The following is a 19,201-nucleotide window of genomic DNA, read 5'->3' as shown; positions in this document are numbered from 1 at the left end:
GAAAGATTTTGGTTTCAGAAACAGTTCCTTACATTAGCTTAAAAGTCATATTTCAGTTAATTTTAGATTTCCTACTCACTAAAACTTAAAGATACATCCCCTGAATTTTTTTTTTTTTTTTTTTTGCTAAATGTTGACTCCAGTGAACAGCTCTCTAAGATCTGGCATATTGATTTCTTGTTGTGAAGTGAGCTGTTCAAGCTCCATTTAAGATTTTCATCTTGCATGTAGCCCTGAGCACATCATAGCACCATAAATTAGTTAAATTGCACATTTATCACAAATGTTATTTTAAGATACTGCGTAAATGTGATGGCTGGAAGATATACAGTATGCTGCAACAAGCCACTACTTGGGTGGGGTTAGACCAGGGTCACCTTTATACACCTGTGATTTAAAGCTCTTCTCACCCATCACAATTTCATTTTTAACCTCTTTCTTGAGGCATTTGGTTTTCTCTTGCACTTGATCTGCATATTTCTAAATAAAATACCAAATGCAAAGCAAAAGTCAGAAGTCAGATGCTTATTTTAAAATCCTGCATTTATACCTTCATGTTTGTCTAATAGGAAAAAAAATTATCTCAACACAGCTAGGTTGGTGATTTGGTTAGCACTAATAGTTACCATGCCAATATACATACCAGAGTATGGATGAAAAGAACATTATTCTAGTTCATTGATTCCTTAAATTCTTTATAATGTGAAATCACATTGGTATGCCAGTCCTGGAGGTTCTGAAATGCAAGCTGAACTTTATTTTAATAAATTTGGGATATTCAGATCCTGACTAGCCATTCATTTGCTAAGTTTCATGCACATTTTAAGAAGCACATTGAAAAGTCCTTTCTGGTCTGCACTGGCAGATCTGGACATACCCTGAATTTGTAGCTGGTACATCTCACTGCACTTTCAGACCCAGGAACTGATTTTTACAAGATCAGGGAGGTTGCATCAGATCATCAGATGCCCTGCCTGTATTTTAAGAGTGAGTGGAAAGAGCCCTGCAGACTCTGCAGGTTCTTGCTTTTGCTCCCTCCCGTGTCCCAGATAACAGTATTGCACACAGAGCTCTGAGCATTACTATTATAAGTCAATGGTGCATCTTAAAAATACATTGATTGACAATATATGCAATAATCTGCCAGTCTCCTTATGTGTGAATTTCTGGTTTGCAACCAAATACTATATTTAAGCTGTTATAATTTTCCAAAGAGGAATTCTCTGCTGTAGAGGTAAAAAGTTTGGCTGGGTTTAGACTGAGATCATGTATTTGTAAAAAGTGTGGACAGGCACCTGGGAAGCTCCAGGGAAGACTTCAGCCAGCCAGGTTCCCTTTCCTCACGAAGTGAGGGACTCCTGGGATAGTACAGTCAACCAGTAAAACTGCTGTGATTTTATTGCTGGAATTTGAGCTGAGGCCATAAACACTGACACACAAATGACCTTAAAATCAGACACAAGTGTGAGCCAAAAGAGGAGGAAAAAAAAAAACCCCAAAGCCCTGATCCCATTCACTTGGGCCACTCAGCAGCATTTGCTGTAGAATGAACAGAACATTCCAACACATTTTTGAGATGTGGTACTGGCCTTTAACATTACAGAGAAAGATGGAAAAATGGAAAGAGACAGAAAGGCAAAGAGAACCAAAGATTCAATTACTTGCTTACTGGAAGACAGTGGACTTTTTGAAATAAGAAAGGGAACTGAACAATTGGCATTGGGATGGCAGTTCTCACTCAGGATGCTGAAATGCTGCAAAGGTGGATTTGGTTCCCCTGTAACCACCTCTGGACTCAGAATTCACCTGACTGGCAAAAGGCATCACTTACATGCATAGCAATATAGGTGTTTGGGGATGCAAACTGTTTTCAAAGGTTATGATGGGATGACCTGTCAACACCAGCAGAAGTCTGTCATTATCATATAAACGCTCCAGATTGTTTGCTTTTCTTTGGCTGTGTTTATTCAACTCCTCTCCCCCTCTCTACCTGCAGGAGGCAGGGCCAGAAGAGGACTCACTTCAAAACCACAAAGTTGGAGTCACTGGTCTCAGGTTCCTTCTCCTGTCATTTGGAAATGCTGGGGAGGTGGAAAGGGATTCTCTGGGCTGTGGAACACCCTCGGGTGCAGACTCTGCTCAGTGCACTCAGGAGGGTGAGCAGCGGTGCCTGCCTGGGTGTGAGCTCACAGCAAAACACCTATTAGCTCTGCCATGCACTGCTGCTAACCCCCCTCTCCACAGCCAGCCTTACCTGATGCTTAAAAGGGAGTTATAACGCTCATTTATCTCTTCTGGGGGGAAAAAACTCTGTTAATGCAGCCTTTGAATAAGTGCTACCCTGCTCTTTAAATGCTAAAGTTCACTAAAACTCCAGTGATTTATGTGCAGCTTTTGACTGCCAGCACCTGGCAGATGAAGAAACCTACTCAAGCTTCAGTCATAAACAGATAGCATACAATTTAATTTTAATGTGCTCGTTAGTCGTAGCACATTTCAGACATAATTGTGAACGCAACACAAAATTATAGCAAAAAGACAATTTTAATGCTGCTGTAGAAAAAAAGGTTATATGAAGAGTCATATAATGGTGCTTCATTGTCAACAACAAAACAGGGCACAGAGTGCATTACAGTGTCTGTGCTGTTTACATGCCAATATTTTATACATAGATTCTCATATGGTGTCAGCTGTCAGTTACTTCTGCAAATTAACTGCCAAAAATGGAGACGAACAGAATCACTTAGTGTGCTGGTAACCACGGGTTACCTTTCATATGCCTAAAGATAAAGCTGCAGTATGGAATCTTGGGAGAATAATTAGGCAGAACAAAACAGAAAGTTACCAATTGAAATAAAAAGGCATTCTACAATAGGAAATAACAACCAAGAGCGCTTATAAATAAGTAAAAGAGGTTATATCACAGAATGCCTCATAACTTTTTAAGCAAAGTATTACAGTACAAACATTTTAAAGGCTTTATCAATGTTTAGGAAATACAGTACAAGTTTTTCAAATAGATTTAACCCTTTGAGCACTGAGTTTATTTTGAATTTTCTCTTTTTATTTTGTTTTTATTTTTTTACTAATAAATACCTTTAAAAGTCACGTTGTGCAAAACAGTTAGAATGTATGCCAGGAATGCAGTCCGTGGCTTCTGTTTCTTCAGACAATTAAAAAAAAAAAAAAGAAACCAAAAACAAAAGCAAAAAAAAAAAAAAACCAAACAAATGATTGCAACACTAATAAATATGTATAATTTAAACATGAACCTCTCTTAATATAGATGTACTGTATAGCAAAACAAAGCAAAACATACTTTGCTTTAAGAATAATGTTTCTGAATACTTTATAAATGTTATCTGTGGTATCTTTTATCACATAATTTACAATGTTTGATTGTTAAAGGAAAAACCATTAGATCTAAAAAAAGAAATGAAATATACACTATATATAGGTACAGTTTATACCTGGGTCTTATCAGGTACAAACCCCGCTGCTGCTAAAAATGCTGAAAAAAAAGAAAATGGCATTAACCACAATCACATTTTCGATAAGAGATTTTGAAATCTATACAATATATACATCTATGTTTCAATGTGAAAATTATATTTTTAAATTTCAAGGTGTGAGACACCTCTGCATAAATGGAGGTTCATATTAGTAATCAGAACTAAGCTAGTAAGGGTCTAAAAAAAAAGCCTATCCTTACATTTTTTACCAAATTAATGCAAAAGTGCTTCAAAGTACTCAGAGGGCTAAAGATTATAGGGTGAGAAATACCAGCACACTTAGGTCACATGAAAAAGTGCACCAGAATTAGTTATAAATGCTTAATTAAACTGTCTGTTAATGCATGCAGCTTGATGCATCAGAGGGATGCACAGCAACTAAATCCAATTTACACAAAGTTCCAAACACTTACCACTGCATTTTAACCTTCATATTTTACCAGTAACAACAGCTGATTATGCACCTCTATTTAAACACTGTACAGTTATACAAAACAGTTCAGCCCAGAGCGACTCTGGAGTTAAAATAAGAACATGTGCCAAGAACGAAACAGTAGCTTTAAGGCGTCTTTGACAGTTTTCCTCAAAGCAAATTACAGTTATTTTAATCAAAAGCAAATGCTACTGCTTCTCTAACTCCGAAACATACAGAAGATGGTCCTCTGGTGACTTCCCATGTGTTTTACTAAGATGAAGTTTAACAGCATGCTTGCTTGCAAAAGTCCTGTTACAAAGTTTGCACTGATAAGAAGTTCCGATATCTTCCTCTGGAGAGGACGTCACCAGTTTTTCAGACGGTGACTTTGCTTGTGCTATCTGATTGTTAATCTGTTCACTGGACAGTTTGGACAAGTCTCTTAACCTGAAACCCAGATGCGATTCAAGATGACTGATATAAGTTGAAGGAGTTCTGATCTGTGAAGCACAGTCATTACAAAAGAACACCGGGTGCCCAGTGTCCAAATTTTTAAGGAACTTAGTTCCCCCCGTCCTTCGGAGCTGGTATTTCACATTGGCCAGCCAGTGGCTAATTGTGGTCATTGAGAGTCCCGTAAACCTGGAAATGTGCATTCTTTCTTGAGGGCTCAAGTCTGACATGATGTATTTCCCCTCTGAAGTCTGCCGTAAGCTGGCTGCAAACTGGGCCTGCAATATGAGCAAGTGCTGAGGGTTCCAGTTAGACTGACGTCCCTTCCTTTTCTGAGCTGGTGTACTCTCTTCTGGTTCCTCTATTGTGGTACCATCAATGTCAGATTTCTCAGATATGCTGGAAGGTGTGGAAGATTTTGATGTGTGACTTTCTGTCAGGTTCTTCAGCATATCAGATATATCTGACAAGGCATTCTCGCGTAGCGGCGAGTTTGACATGAATGACACGACTGCAGATGTCTTTGCTGTTGTCACTGTAGATGAAGAAGATGCAGAAGATGTAGATGTGGATGACAAAAGCGCTGAACCCAAAGAGCAGCTTTTGTCACTCTTGCCTTTCGTCAAATCTATGGGTTGGTCATTGTTGACATGATAAAAATAACGGTCTAAGTGGTCTGATTTTTTGGACTGTAGAGGTGGGGTGGCCACTGCAGCCTTTTCTGCCAAACTGTTGCTCATTTTAAAAAGCATGCTCATTGGATCCAGAGCGGGCAAAGATGGCTTTGCTGCCTTGCCAAGGTGAATGTTCATGACAGATTGTAGTGCGCTTAATGGATTTACAAATGGCTGTTCAGGAGGGTGGTCAGTGATGATGGCTGTGCTGCTACTTAAAGAACCTACAATGGATTTCACAGGCTCTTTCCCGTTTTCCACAGGTTCTACAGTTGGACTGTCTTTGCAACCATCTCTCTGAGGAACTGGGCTGTTCTCCTGGCTTTTAAAGCCACCATCACTGTGGGGCTCCATCTTAAGGGGTTCACTGACTTCACTGCTGCACGGCGAAGGTGTCGCACGCTTCAGTGGAGAGAGCTTTCCTTCGGGCTCCTTCATCTTCTCCTCCACTTTAGCCACCTTCTCAGTGACCTTCTTTACCAACTCCTCCATGGCATGAAAGTTTGTTTTTGGCACAGGCGAGGTCTGACTGCTGGGTGGAGACACTAAGGGCTGGTTTTTAGTTGGTGACACTAGTTCATTGTTTCCAAACATAGGTTTTAAGGGCGTGCTCTTCCCAGATGAGCCCAATGACAGCTTCATCATATTAGGCAGCTGGTAGGCAGCATGAATGCTGGGGTAGCCACCCCAGCTCGGTGTGCCATTCTGGGCTTTGTTTATAGCTGATGTAACCGTGTTTTCTAAAGACTTCAATATATCTAATCCCCCCTTAGGGCTCTCTTCTAGGTCATTTTCAGTCAAGTAATGGTATTTTGAGGAGATATCATACTTCTCCTCATCTTCGCTTGACTTCTCTTTGTCTTTCATTTTGTCATCAGCAATGACTCTTTCCTTATCTACTTCTTTTTTAATCTCAACATTTAATTTAGGGGAAACACTAGAAGGTGTGTTGGAAGGAGATGTAAAGGTGGTGGCAGCTAGTGGCACAGACTGGACCTTCTCATCTACTAAGGACGTTATTGTCGGTGTGGCTGGGGCTTCTATAATTGGTTTCCCTTTTTTCATGGCAGAGTTAGTGACTTTAATAAAATGTCCCGTCACCATCATGTGAGCCGTGAGCTCCTGCAGGGTGTCATGTGAACTTCCACACTCCATGCACTTCAGAATTTGAGATTTCCTCGCCTCAAAGTGCCAGGCGTAGCTGGCCCCGTTCTGGTGACCGTAGCGGTTATTTGGCGTGATGTAGGGATTGGAGTTCTTCTGAAGTGCATCGGTACTATCCGAGATTGTGGCTTTTGGAGTCCCAGCCGTGGAGTCTGGAGAACTTGGAAGCTCAAGCTCCAGTGATGCTTTCTTTCTAGTAGCTGGGATAATTTTTGCTGCTACAGGTGTAACAGGTTCCTTCAGAGGCACTTTTTGGTAGTGTTTTGTTTTGATCATATGAACACTCAAATCCTGAAGAGATTCAAATGAGTGACCACAGTACATACACTTTAGCACTTTCTGGGCATCCTCTTTCCCTTCCATTTCAAGCAAGGAACGTTTGCGAGGTTTGGACCATCTTTTGGGGTTATTGTTATCTGTTTCATGGTTGTCATCTCGATAATGTCCTGTTTCATTCATGTGCACTGTTAATTCTACTAAAGTATCGTAGGCAGCACTGCAGTCTTTACAGCGGAATTTACTGGCTCCAGTGAATATGGAGCCATAGAGTTTACTGCTCTGTCTGTACAGCTGGACTGTGCTGAAAAGGCTGGGCTCTGGCAGAATTCTGCTCTGAGAAACTTGCTGCAGTGTTTTGGCCATGGCAGTCTGGTGCCAGTCAAAGCTGCCACTTCCACAACTGCTGCTGCTGCTGCTGCTACTGCTGCTGCTACCGTTGTTTTTTTCTGAAATTGGCTGGTGAAGGTTCAGATTGAGATTGGACCAGTAGGAATTGGAGAGGAAGTTATTATACACGGCCTTCATTTGTTCTAAACTATCAGACACCGTGGAGTCTTCCAGTGGTATGGAAACCTCCTTGCTCTCTTCCTCATTTTTAATGGAGCTGCTCTCAAAGTCTGCCATGCGGTCACTCGTCTCACTGATGTGGGACTCACTGTCCATTTCATGGCTAGAGAACTCAGCTGCTGGAGAGTTTTGGTAGCTTTGGCAGTTCTTATTGAAGTCTTTTTCTGGACATGCATATTTTGCTGAAGGCTCCCCATCAACTGCATTTTCATCAGGTTCCACATCTTCTTCCACCAGCGCTGCTGCTTTTAGTTCGTCTGAAACATAGGCTATTATGAAGAGAAGAAAATACAAGTTAGTGTCTGCTCATCATACTTTTGCTTTAGCCAAAGAAGTGTACTTATTTGTAAAATTAAACAGTTAAAATTTAGTGTTTCTTCAGAGCAAGAAAAAAAATCTGCTCTTCAAACATAATTTGCCACCTTATTCTTCTCAAGGGGCAACAGCTTGAAATTAAAACTAAATTTGAAATTAATGAAGCACATTCTGGAGGTGGCATTCATTTCTAAAGTAATAAATTACTTGTATCAACCTCAGAGACAGCAGTTCCTGTCTGTCAATTAATATGTCTTATGCTTCTCCTACCCCTAATGCATTTCTTAACAGACAGATTCACAATTTAAATTAAGCAAGCATTTTTTGCTCATTACAGTTTTGAGACTCAATCTTTAATAAATATAGAGCACAACAAACATTAAGAATTTCTACAAAGTAAAAAAATTGCCAGTTAAAATAAATTTTAAAAATGGGATTTTTTTTAAGTTATCATTATTAGTCATGTCACATTTTAGAAGAGATGGTTAAATGGAAGTGATGCAACCTTTGGAAACAACTCATTCAAGGCAATTTGAGGATATTCTTTATGGGTGTAACAAATGTCCCATTCCCATTTTAACACAACTTCTTCAACAAGAAAGCCCATGCAGAATTATGTCAGGAGCTAGTTCAATGGAATTGGTATGCTGCACTCATTCTTGCTGTATAAATATATACAAGACCTTCCAGTGGACCTTACAAATGTCAAAGTGTTTGCTCTTTAGACTACTTTGTCAATATTTACTCAGCATAAGCTACACGGACACCCAACAGGGATCCTGTCTTTTTTTCCCCTCAAGAAATGCAACTGGTGATGTAAATCTAAGATACTCCTCTTGAATAGGACAGTTGGCAACTGACAGTAAACAATTCCTTTTTTTTTCCATGGTGCTTCTGTTTTACATATGCTAAGTCTACCTAAGTTTTTCCTTTATGCAAGAAAATTATGGAAACGTTAAAGAAAGGAATCATTAACTAATCAAAGTTATCTATTTCTATATAATGCATTAATTTGCAGGAAAGCAAAAATAGAATATGACTCTCTTCAGTGGAATTTCAAATCTCTCACAAAGATAATTATAAACTGAAAAAAGTCACATTTTCAGTACACTCTGTGGTTAAAGACACCTGACATTTGACCTTCTCTGCAACACATCTGGAAAATGTAGGGTATTTGTATCTTGAACAACCTATAGCTTGTTTCTTCAGGCAACAGTGCAGAGAAAATAACAGTTTACACCCCAAAAAGCCCTACTTTAACCAACAGACTGAAAAATGGAGAACACTAAAATAGGTATCACACACAGAGTATTAAACCTTGCAAACTTCTTTCAGGGAAAATATGTTTAAATGTTATCAGAAAACCACAAGAGACAAAACAACTGTTAAAGTGACAATGAAATCAGGCTTTTAGTTTCACATGGAGTATTTCTTCGTTCAGTTAGGTAATACAAAATATTCACTACTGTTCTTTCACATGGATGAACGGTAGCAAATCTTCCTCCAAGCATATAAAGTTATAATGTGATCCTCAGAACACAAGTTAAACCTTTGAAAGCACAAACATATCACATAAGAGCAACACATAATAATGATCGATTATTTCAGTTCAGATAATTTCAATGCAGAAAATTCAAGCAGCAAGGGTCCTGTTTTTGAAATTTGTGAGCACAGAGTTTGAAAGAATTATGTTAAAAAATTTTATCATACAATGCTTCAAAGGTGCTGGTACAAAAATCAGACTTTGGAAGCAAGTATACCACTCTCATGAAATAGAGCTGTGCTGTTTTGCTCTATTTTATGCTTTTTCAAAATATTTTGAAAAAAAAAGTATTATTACTTTATGTATATCAAAGTCCCAGCAGCAACTTGAAATAAGGTTCAGCTCTGTCCTGCAAAAACTTGTATCAAAACCAATACACAGAATTGAAAAAGGTGGATTTTCAGAACTTTAGCACAGGAGACCAAAGTAGTTCAAATTACTCTCTGAAGCTGAAAATGTTGGATAGCTACTGATAATGTGCAGACAACTGATTGTTAACTGCCTCTCTCTCAACCACACCAAATCCAACTGAATAAGGAAGGATGGAATGAAGGAATCATGGCATGAAACGTCTGATTTGGAAGCAAAGATAATACCCTTTTCCTATTCCCCCCTTGTGGAAACAGATTTTCTTTTACAACTCCTGTTTCTTTGTCTCTGATTTGAAACTGCATAATAATTTCCTTTTCACAAAGTAAAGAAGACCCAAAGTTCTCACCACACCACCTGCCTTCAAGAGACCTCACTGACACCTGCAGGCTGGGGTGCCACTCCAAGGCTCTCTGGGTGTACCTGTCTGCAGTTTTCTCTGGCTGCTGAGCACCTGTCTGAGTGTGTGCCACCCATCCCCACCAGCACATCCCATTCCAAACCCAAGGGCTCCATCCCTGCACACCATGGAAAGCCCTCCTTGGACCCACTGCTCACCAACACAACCAGAGGGCACAGAACCAACTCCCTAATTAGTGTGTTATTCTTTACAGTTTTATTTCTCTTACTGCTGAAGTCTTATGAATTTTGTTTGAACTGAAAGACTTGTCACATTCACAGCTTTTTTAGAGAGTGACTTTTACATTAGGGAAAACCTCCAGCATGCGGCTCATTTAAATGTAAATCTATTTACCTTTCATGCTTTCTTTGCCCTTTTCACCAACTATCAAGCATATTTGCGTGTTAACCAGGAGCTGCCTCCTCTATAGCTGTTCCCCTTCCTGAGCTCAAGTTGTGAAGCCAACTTGTGACATCAGTCTTTGATCCAGAAATGCAGGAAATGAGGCACAAACGACAGTGTGGAATTTAACCCAGCAATCTGCAACTTTGAAAAAGTGACAGCTCCAAGGGCTCCTGCTGCTCCTTCCCCTGCACAGAGGAGAGGAGGGATGGAACCTGGTCTAGTGGAAGGGTCCCAGCCTCACCACACCTTGCTCGGGGCAAGAAATGGTCAGTATGAGCACAGAGGAAGGTAACAGCCTCACTGCACCAGAAATAAGGACAAGGAGGCCCACAGCAAAGAAATTTCTTATTTGGTGAAGTACCTACAGGAAAAGCAAAGAGGCTGTGAAAGGAGAGAATAAAATCAGGAGGAGATGGTAAAAGGGTTTTCCACTGTGATTCACTGCCTGGAGGACAGACTGTTTATAAGAAGCACTGTCACCAGCTCATCCTTACTTAGCCATTACCCTATTATGTAAAAAAAAAAAAAAACCAAAAAAAAAGACTCTTAGATATTTTTCAAGTGTAGAATAAATGTTAGAACAGCAGGACATCTGTAAAACTGTTCTTCAATGCCTCAACAGCAAAGTCTGAGGGGAAAAGAAACAACTTTAAAGGCAATTCTAGTGGCAGAAGTTAATAAAAGTGGAAATGAAAGAAATTAGGCAGTTCTGGGTTTTGTTTTTCCAGAGAAAAAGGACCAAAAAAATCACAGTTCTCAAAAAAGTGTTTAGTTTACCTCTCACAGGGCACCATAACCCACAGGAAATTGCCTGTAAATTGAGCAGTGGTGTCACTGTGACACAGTCTTTGACAAAGAGTGGAAAGCTGTTGCCTGGCGTGGCACTCAAGTTTCTAGAGAAGAGGATATCAGAGGGGTTCAGAAACATCTTGCAGGTACAGCCATAGAGAGGCTGAGAAGAGACAGTTCCCTCATTAATATTTGCTGTAATTATTAACTGAAGTGCTTGGTAACAATGAAATTAACACATTTGATACCAATATATAACAGTAAGCTGTGGTATAATGCAATTCATTTCCACACAGGAGGGAATTACCTTCATAACTGAGCTATGGATCATTTCTTTGCCAGTGGAAATAAACTGTGATCCATCACTGTCCAAAATGATCTACATATTGCATAGACAGTAATAAACTCATATACCTGGCTCTGCACAGGCACCAGGGATCTGCTGCACGGGAGCAAAGGCACCAGCAGCCTCTCCACAGTGTCTCCAGAGGCTCAGGAAGCCCCCATGGAGCCAGAGCAGCTGTGCCTGCTGGTGTCCTGGGCTCACCAGGCTGTGCCTGCTGGTGTCCTGGGCTCACCAAGGTGTGCCTGCTGGTGTCCTGGGCTCACCAAGGTGTGCCTGCTGGTGTCCTGGGCTCACCAAGGTGTGCCTGCTGCTGTCCTGGGCTCACCAAGGTGTGCCTGCTGGTGTCCTGGGCTCACCAAGGTGTGCCTGCTGGTGTCCTGGGCTCACCAAGGTGTGCCTGCTGGTGTCCTGGGCTCACCAGGCTGTGCCTGCTGGTGTCCTGGGCTCACCAAGGTGTGCCTGCTGCTGTCCTGGGCTCTCACCAAGGTGTGCCTGCTGCTGTCCTGGGCTCACACCAAGGTGTGCCTGCTGCTGTCCTGGGCTCACCAAGGTGTGCCTGCTGCTGTCCTGGGCTCACCAAGGTGTGCCTGCTGCTGTCCTGGGCTCACACCAAGGTGTGCCTGCTGGTGTCCTGGGCTCACCAGGCTGTGCCTGCTGGTGTCCTGGGCTCACCAGGCTGTGCCTGCTGGTGTCCTGGGCTCACCAAGGTGTGCCTGCTGGTGTCCTGGGCTCACCAGGCTGTGCCTGCTGCTGTCCTGGGCTCACCAAGGTGTGCCTGCTGGTGTCCTGGGCTCACCAAGGTGTGCCTGCTGGTGTCCTGGGCTCACCAGCACCACAGCTGCACCTCCACCCTGACTGTCAGAGCTGCTCTTCAGCTGGACCAGCAAAACCACTGTGTGCTTGCCACAGAATTCACAGAATCACTGGGATGGAAGAGACCTTTAAGAGTCCAACCCAGCCCTAACACCTCAACTGAACCCTGGCACCCAGTGCCACATCCAGGCTTTGTCAGACACACCCAGGGATGGGGACTCCACCACCTCCCCAGGCAGCCATTCCAGAACTTCATCACCCTTTCTGTAAAAAACTTTTTCTGCTATCCAACCTGTATTTCCCTTGGTGCAGCCTGAGGCTGTGTGCTCTGGTTCTGTCAGTTCCTGGAGACAGAGCCCAGCCCAAGCTGAGCACAGGAACCTTTCAGGAGCTGTGAGAGTGATGGGGGCAGCCCTGAGTCTCCTTTTCTCCAGGCTTGCCATCCCCTCCATGGCAACACCCCCCCAGTGAGTGGCTGGACACACACCTCCTTGAGACTCTTTGGAAATATAAGACCACAGCACTAAAGGTGTATTTTACTGTTCTCCAAAACCCAATTATATGCACAATTTTTCCCTCATTTCCTGAAAAACACTGCTGAAACCATATATTTTGGCTTGGATGTATCCAAATATTTCATCCAAATATTTCATTTCAATACTTTTGAAATTTCTTGTTTTAATTATGTTTTTTTCTTGCCAAAGTTTTTTCTTTTGTTTTAATTAGCTCACTGGGGGTATATTTAAACTAGTGTATATGCTGTTTGCTTGAAAAGGAACAAAACATTCCAATATTCTTCTCACATGAAAAACACTCTGCTACAAAAGTTTATCAAAACCACTCAGTTTCTTGGAAGTATTTTTGCTTGAACCAAATGGCTCTCTATTCAAAAAAAAAAATTAGATCATCTTTGTTATGCATCATTCAAAATCATCAATTAATACTAAGAGTCATCTTCCATACCATTTAATTTTGAGTTCATTGGGAAAAGAAACTTCTCAATCCTTAAAGAACCTGAGTCCATCTACATTTCACACTTGGAAAAAGAAAAAACCCACCAGAATGGGATCAGGAGCAGAAATGCTCTTAGTGCTCACAGGATCAATATTATATTCCCAGTAAAAAAAAAGAGGGGAAAAGGATTATATTAGTTCACAAAGTGGAGCAGTGAGCAGGATTCTGCCAGAGAAAGCCCCTCTGCACCCTGACCCTCACTCCCCATTCCATGGCACTGCACCAGAGGTGGCTCCTGTCACTGCCCCTGCTGCTGGCAGTGCACAGCCTTTCCTAAATACTTGTCCCATTCTGTTTTAAATCAGCCACCTGAGAAATTAACAGAATATTTTTTTAAATGTTTAAGTAATCTTTGAAAAAAACTCAGAGTTCCCAGTTTTGGTGGGACCATTTGGAGTTTAGAGGCAGCTGAGTCCCAACACCAGTGCAGAGAAAGCCAACAGAGGAACAGCAGCATGGAGATGATCTGACTGTGCCAATGAACCTTATTCACAAAACTAATGAGCAGAGGCAAGGGAAAACCAGCTCGGTGGATGGAGTCAGTCAAAGACCTAATGCAAATGAAGGCATATAAAAGAGTTATATTAGTCTGTTAGAAAACTCCCACTCCACAGGCCTTCCACTCACAGCAAGAAAGGCAAACATTTCACCCACAACATGAGCTATTTCTATACTGAGACTAACTGTTAATTCCCATGTAACTGAAATTGTATTTGAGACTCTCTCCTTGGCAGAGATGTTCACATATTCCTCATTAGGCAGTCAGGATGGGAGGCAGGAGTGGCTGCCCTGTTTACAAGAGTGGCAAACGACAACAGTCTCTAAACGGGCATGGCAATACTGATTACCCAGCACCTTGACAGGGACATTATTCCTGTTAGAAAGGTCAAAGGTTCTGTTTCATAGAGGCAAGACTGTCTATTATGGGAGAGAAATGTTATTTCCAAGTGAAGAGGTCAGCACTTCCCTCTCACGTCGGCTCAAGTCCCCGGTACCTCGCACCGGAGCGCGAGCCCACTGCAAGACGGATTATTCTGCCCACTGGCAAGGTCAAGAATATTAATTTTGAACATGTTAATTTGATGTGATGTGCATGATTAATGCTTGTTTAGCTGGATTTTTTGTATGTTGATAAATCTGCAGCCTTTTCATGCCATTGAGAGTGTAGGATTAAGTCACTGGGAAGTGGTGTGGATGGACGTGACATAGGATGTCAGTCGGATGGGTGGCTGTCATTAGGCACTACAAACTTTGAAGTGTATTTTGTTTGTTCCTTCATGAAAATACTGCAGCTGTCTGCCACAGAGAGCTCCAAAATAGGCCAGAGGAAGCTAGCCAGCTGCTCTGATTCAGCATCCTGGACTGGTATTACATTTGGAAAGACTTCAGAGAGGCCAAATCAACTGTAAGTGCTAAGAGATGAGAATTACACGGACAAGGACACACAGTGAAGAGATGATAACAAGGAATTAGTTTATGTGTCATTACAGTGTGGGCCATCTAAGCACAGAGAAAAGCAATTTTACATCAGGCACCTTTTGCTCATGTCACTGTATTCCAAACCCCCTTGGGTTTTGTGCAGTTTAAAAGAAGTACAGGGCTCAGGTCTCCTGTTCACTTTAGGCTTTACAGAGCCACAAGAAATGTGTCATACAGACCACTCACAAATGAGGAGAGAAAACATTCCAAAACTGCTATGAATTCTGATAAGGGAGGCATTCTTTTTTCTGAAAGCAAACACTATTTAGATGTTTCCTAAATGACCAAGTGAAAACCTCACATTTATGTATTATCTTCTTCACTAAAGATAGACCTGAAAAAAAAGTATACCCTAGTATAAAATGATGGCTTAGAAACAACTTGGAACTATTGGACAGCATCACTTAACTGAGGTGTTCAAGAGCTTCAATGAGTGCTTTATTTTTCACATCAGCCCTGTGGAAGAAACATTCTAATCCACAGTTTACAGCTGAAAACCTGGAAAGAAGTTAAAAAATTAATTGTCAGGTGCAAGAGAAGAAGACAAGTGAAGGAGCCTGTTACTCCAGTAGGTTAATATATATAACACAGCTATTTACACAAAACATGGGAAGATGACTTAAGTTTGTTCTGTTCCTATGTTCCCTCACAGTGTGTTTATGGGAATACAATATATGTGTATAATTGAAAATAATTGCCAGTTTTCAGCTGAAACAATTATTTCACCCAGTGAAATGCCCACAGGTGCAGGTACTCAGCACAACCCAGAGTCTGTGGTTACAGCCAAGCTGCTGGGATCCAGGGGATGCTGAACCTGCAGGCTGCCAGCAAACTTCCTTCCACAGTGGGGGAAATAGGGAAGGTTTCTGAAGTATTGTCACAACTCTCCTGTGAAGAGCTCTCTGCTCCCAGCACACAGCAGGACTCAGGTACACTGTGACACCCACTCTGTGCTGGAGATGGAACATGATGGATCATGCTTCCCTCCTCCAAAACTGCACCCTGCCTTGATTTCTCCCTGGGGCCTAAACTCCCTGAATTCAATGTACTTAGCAGGGTTTTTCTAAAACCTGCTCAAATTACTCACCCTTGAAACACAGCACCAGTGTTTCCTGATGTGGAGAGGAGCACCTGATCCCAGCACACTGCAGTGTGCCCTTCTATGGGAAGGGTTGCACAAGGATTAGTCTGAAATCTGCCTTGCTTGAACAGCTCACCTGCCACCTTCTACAAGAGCTTTTTGACAAGAAGGGATCCAAACATTAAAAGCCTTGGTTGAGAACCAAGGTCCAAGTTACTCTTAATGAACAAAATTGTATTGATTTCTCTAGACTTTCTTCAGGTATCATTCTTGTACAGCCAGGAGTGAAATGACATGCTCATGAGAAACTTCACAAGAGCCTTCAGTTCAGAGCCTTTCTGTCCAATAACAGATTTTTAAGGGGTTTAAATTTGCAATCTCACACACACACAATACAACTGGCTGCCTAAAGCACCACAGCTGGGGAACTGTTGATGTTCCACTGTGTGTGCCCACACCTGTTACCAGAAGCAAGGCAGGGTTGACAGTAATCCAGTGGAAAGGCAGAGAAAGGTTATGGACTGTCACAATGACAGAAGGACTTTCCTTGCTATGGTATTTTGTGGAATCCATCTCCTTTCCCCTTTGCACTCTGGGGGAGAAGAGATTTGAACAGCTCCTATGGGCATATGCCTGGGATTCCTGGCTGATCCTGCTGAAAAAGGAGAAAAAAAACCATCTTGGCCTCCCTGCCACCATAAAACCAGCCTTTCACAAGCACCACTAGAACCAGACCAAGTAGGCAAATGAGCAACAGAGACTGGGAGCACCCAGTGGGAATTTTCAACTGCTCCTCCATTTGATTCAGTCCAGGGTCTGGTGATCCCATTTTACCAACATCCCTGTAGTACCCTCCTCTTCCTGCCATCCCCACCCCTCCACCTTCCCTGGGAAAGGCTGCTTTTCCTCTAACTGCACCAAAATGACAAATTAACCCCATTCCAAGGAGCAGGAAGTTCCTCACTGTCCATGGGGTAGTCAAGGGTCAGCCACCCAGCCACAAAGGGGAAACACCACCAGGGACCAGGGAAACAAGCACAGGATGGTGAAGTATCAGCTCACGAGCAGCCCCAGAGTTGCAAAATTTCACATAAACATCATAAATTCAATGACCAAGCGCATTACTAACAGGAAAAACCCCCACCTATATTTGCTGTATAAATTATTCAACATGAATAAATGTAATCCACTCTTAAGTTAGACAGAAGTGGCTTTTCCTTGGTTTCCAAGGCAGTTGCTTGGTGTGAAGTACTACAGACTTGCTAGAGAGTCCCACTCCATGCAAGCACACATGACAGTGGGAGTCAGTGAAACAGCAGTTCAGCAGCAGAGAAAAAAGCTTCATGTTACACTTGACCCTAATTGTTCTTTGGACTCTGTAGAATTTTTCTAAGCACAGAATTGCTATTTCCTCAAATGGACAAAAATATTTACCAGAACATTCAAAGAAAAAAAAAAATGTTTGTTTTGGGGGTTGTTTTCTTTTTTAGTTAAAAGTCACAGTCAACATCCTGGCAAGATGAAGCCAAATTCTCTGTATGAATTGGTACCAGAATACAGAGTGACACAATCTCTGCTGGATACCAGACATTTGGGTGGCATCTTTTAATCACTGAAAAGCACACAGGGCATTCCACAAACTAATACAAGATTCACAGCCAACTCTGGGATAAGCAGCCATGAGCATAGAAGTTCTCAATATGGCTCTAATAGCTCGTAATTATTATAATCCTTCACTGAGCAAACAGATGTTGTGAGGGAACTTCAGTTTCTTCAAATGCAGTAATCAAACCATTCTGCTTCTGCCCTGCCTCTTCTCAGTAAATGCTTTGTATAGTGGAGTGGAAATAGCAAATGTAGTGACAAAATGACCATTTAATTGTCACAGAAATCTGTTTCTGAACAAAACTGATGTTGTCATTTCTCTTTATGCACATTTCTCAGTTTTCTGATATCGTTTAGAGGTTTTTTTTTCACCAAGAAAAAATCTTGCACCTTACTTTCTGTAATCTTCCCACATATTTGGTTGCTCCTAATTTGCCCACATCTTACAAGCTTTACAGTAACTAGAATCTGGTGCTGTATTTGTGTTTAGCTGTACTAATCATGCACACACATCTCTGGAGCTGCCATCTTCGCTGCAAAATTTTTAAAAATCAAGTTTTCAACTAAAATGCTTCAGTAAATTACAGTGAGTCATTCTGCTTGGTGGTTTATTTGTAAATAATCATGCCTACTTAAGACATTCAGAATGTACCAAAAGACCTTTGGCCTGATCCTTCATTTTGTTGCAGACTTGCATCTCCCATTGAAGCCCTTTCTACAGTAGCTTCAATAGCTATTTTGGCTGCAGTGCCTCCTTACAATAAACTCTATACATCTGTATGAATGGTATAGTAGAAATCCAAATGATTTCAATCACAATTTCAGCTATTGTGAACTTGTGCTTATAATGAAGTTCCTCTATTAAGAAAGGAGCTCAGTGTGGGCCAACAAAGCTTTGTGTCCTTTCACAGTTGCTATTCAGCCCTCATTTAAGAAAAACAACTATTGACTGCAATATGAATCTTAGGACTTGAAACAAGCAGAGATTCTCAGGATTACCTCTACAAGATGGCCCCAGCTTTTTCTTTTTTCTTTTTTTTTTTTTTTTGTATGTGGAGCAAAAAGAAGCACTGAATATTCATTTCACTCATTTTCTAACTATACCAATGTACACTGCTGCAAATGAGTCTCTATCTACCAGTACCTATTGAACAGAAGGGTATTTGAATAGGTGGGGTTTGCTATAGTGCCACACTAAGATAATGTGCTAGAAACAAATGGTTCACTGATTCCTGAATAGAAAATTTGCTGGAAAACCCTGAGAACTAGGAGACGAGGGGGAGGGGATTAAAATGTCGCTTCAGAGCCACCAACCAAACTCCTGTCATTTTTAAAAGATGTTCCTGTGGCACAGTATGAATAGTTTATAGCCATGATTGTGAACATTCAATGTCATATAAGAAAAGACACTTGTCAAGAGCCTTTCCCTTACCAGCACCCTCATCATGACCTGTGTTAATGAAGTTAATTGAATTTAAGATCAATAATGGTTAATTATTGCAATTTGACATTCTGAGATAAATGGCTTTAAGACAGAGAAATGTGTGTGTATGTGAATTCTCTCCAAAGAAGGTGAACACATTACAGCCTAAGAGGGATCACACAGTCCTTCCATTGATCCTGGTACAATCTGATCGACCTAATCCTCTGATGAATGTGGGCTTTTCACAGCTACAAGTAAATGTTCTACAAGACTACTCTAACCCTTGTCACTGACCAAATCTATATGAGCTGTACACTAGAAATCTATTGAGATAGATTAAAGAACTGCTGTAGAAACAAGAGATGCTTCAATAAAGATGAAGGTTTATTATATTGACTATTAATGTTACATGCAGTATGTAATTATGAATGCTTATGGATCATAAGAGTTTAATTTTGGTCAGTCAGATGTAAATGATCATAACTGAACAATAGTATTAAAATTAAAAAGTAACAGATTAAAAAAATCCAACAAGCACGTTGAATTCAATGACTT

General features: G+C 41.3%; 1 protein-coding gene across 1 annotated transcript in view; it reads right to left on the bottom strand.

Annotated features, from left to right (window-relative positions):
* Positions 1 to 2,525: 2,525 nt before the first annotated feature.
* TSHZ3 (teashirt zinc finger homeobox 3) overlaps positions 2,526 to 19,201 on the bottom strand; it is a 65,196-nt gene continuing 48,520 nt past the window's right edge. The window contains exon 2 of the mRNA XM_059857003.1: positions 2,526 to 7,333. Within this exon, the coding sequence (XP_059712986.1) occupies positions 4,134 to 7,333 (3,200 nt within the window). The 3' untranslated portion in view covers positions 2,526 to 4,133. The remainder of the gene's footprint in view (positions 7,334 to 19,201) is intronic.

This window comes from Haemorhous mexicanus, chromosome 12 (genome assembly GCF_027477595.1).
Source record: "Haemorhous mexicanus isolate bHaeMex1 chromosome 12, bHaeMex1.pri, whole genome shotgun sequence".
NCBI classification, from domain to species: Eukaryota; Metazoa; Chordata; class Aves; order Passeriformes; family Fringillidae; genus Haemorhous; species Haemorhous mexicanus.
Note: the sequence above shows the minus strand (reverse complement) of the source record. Positions and strands in the feature narration are given on the sequence as shown.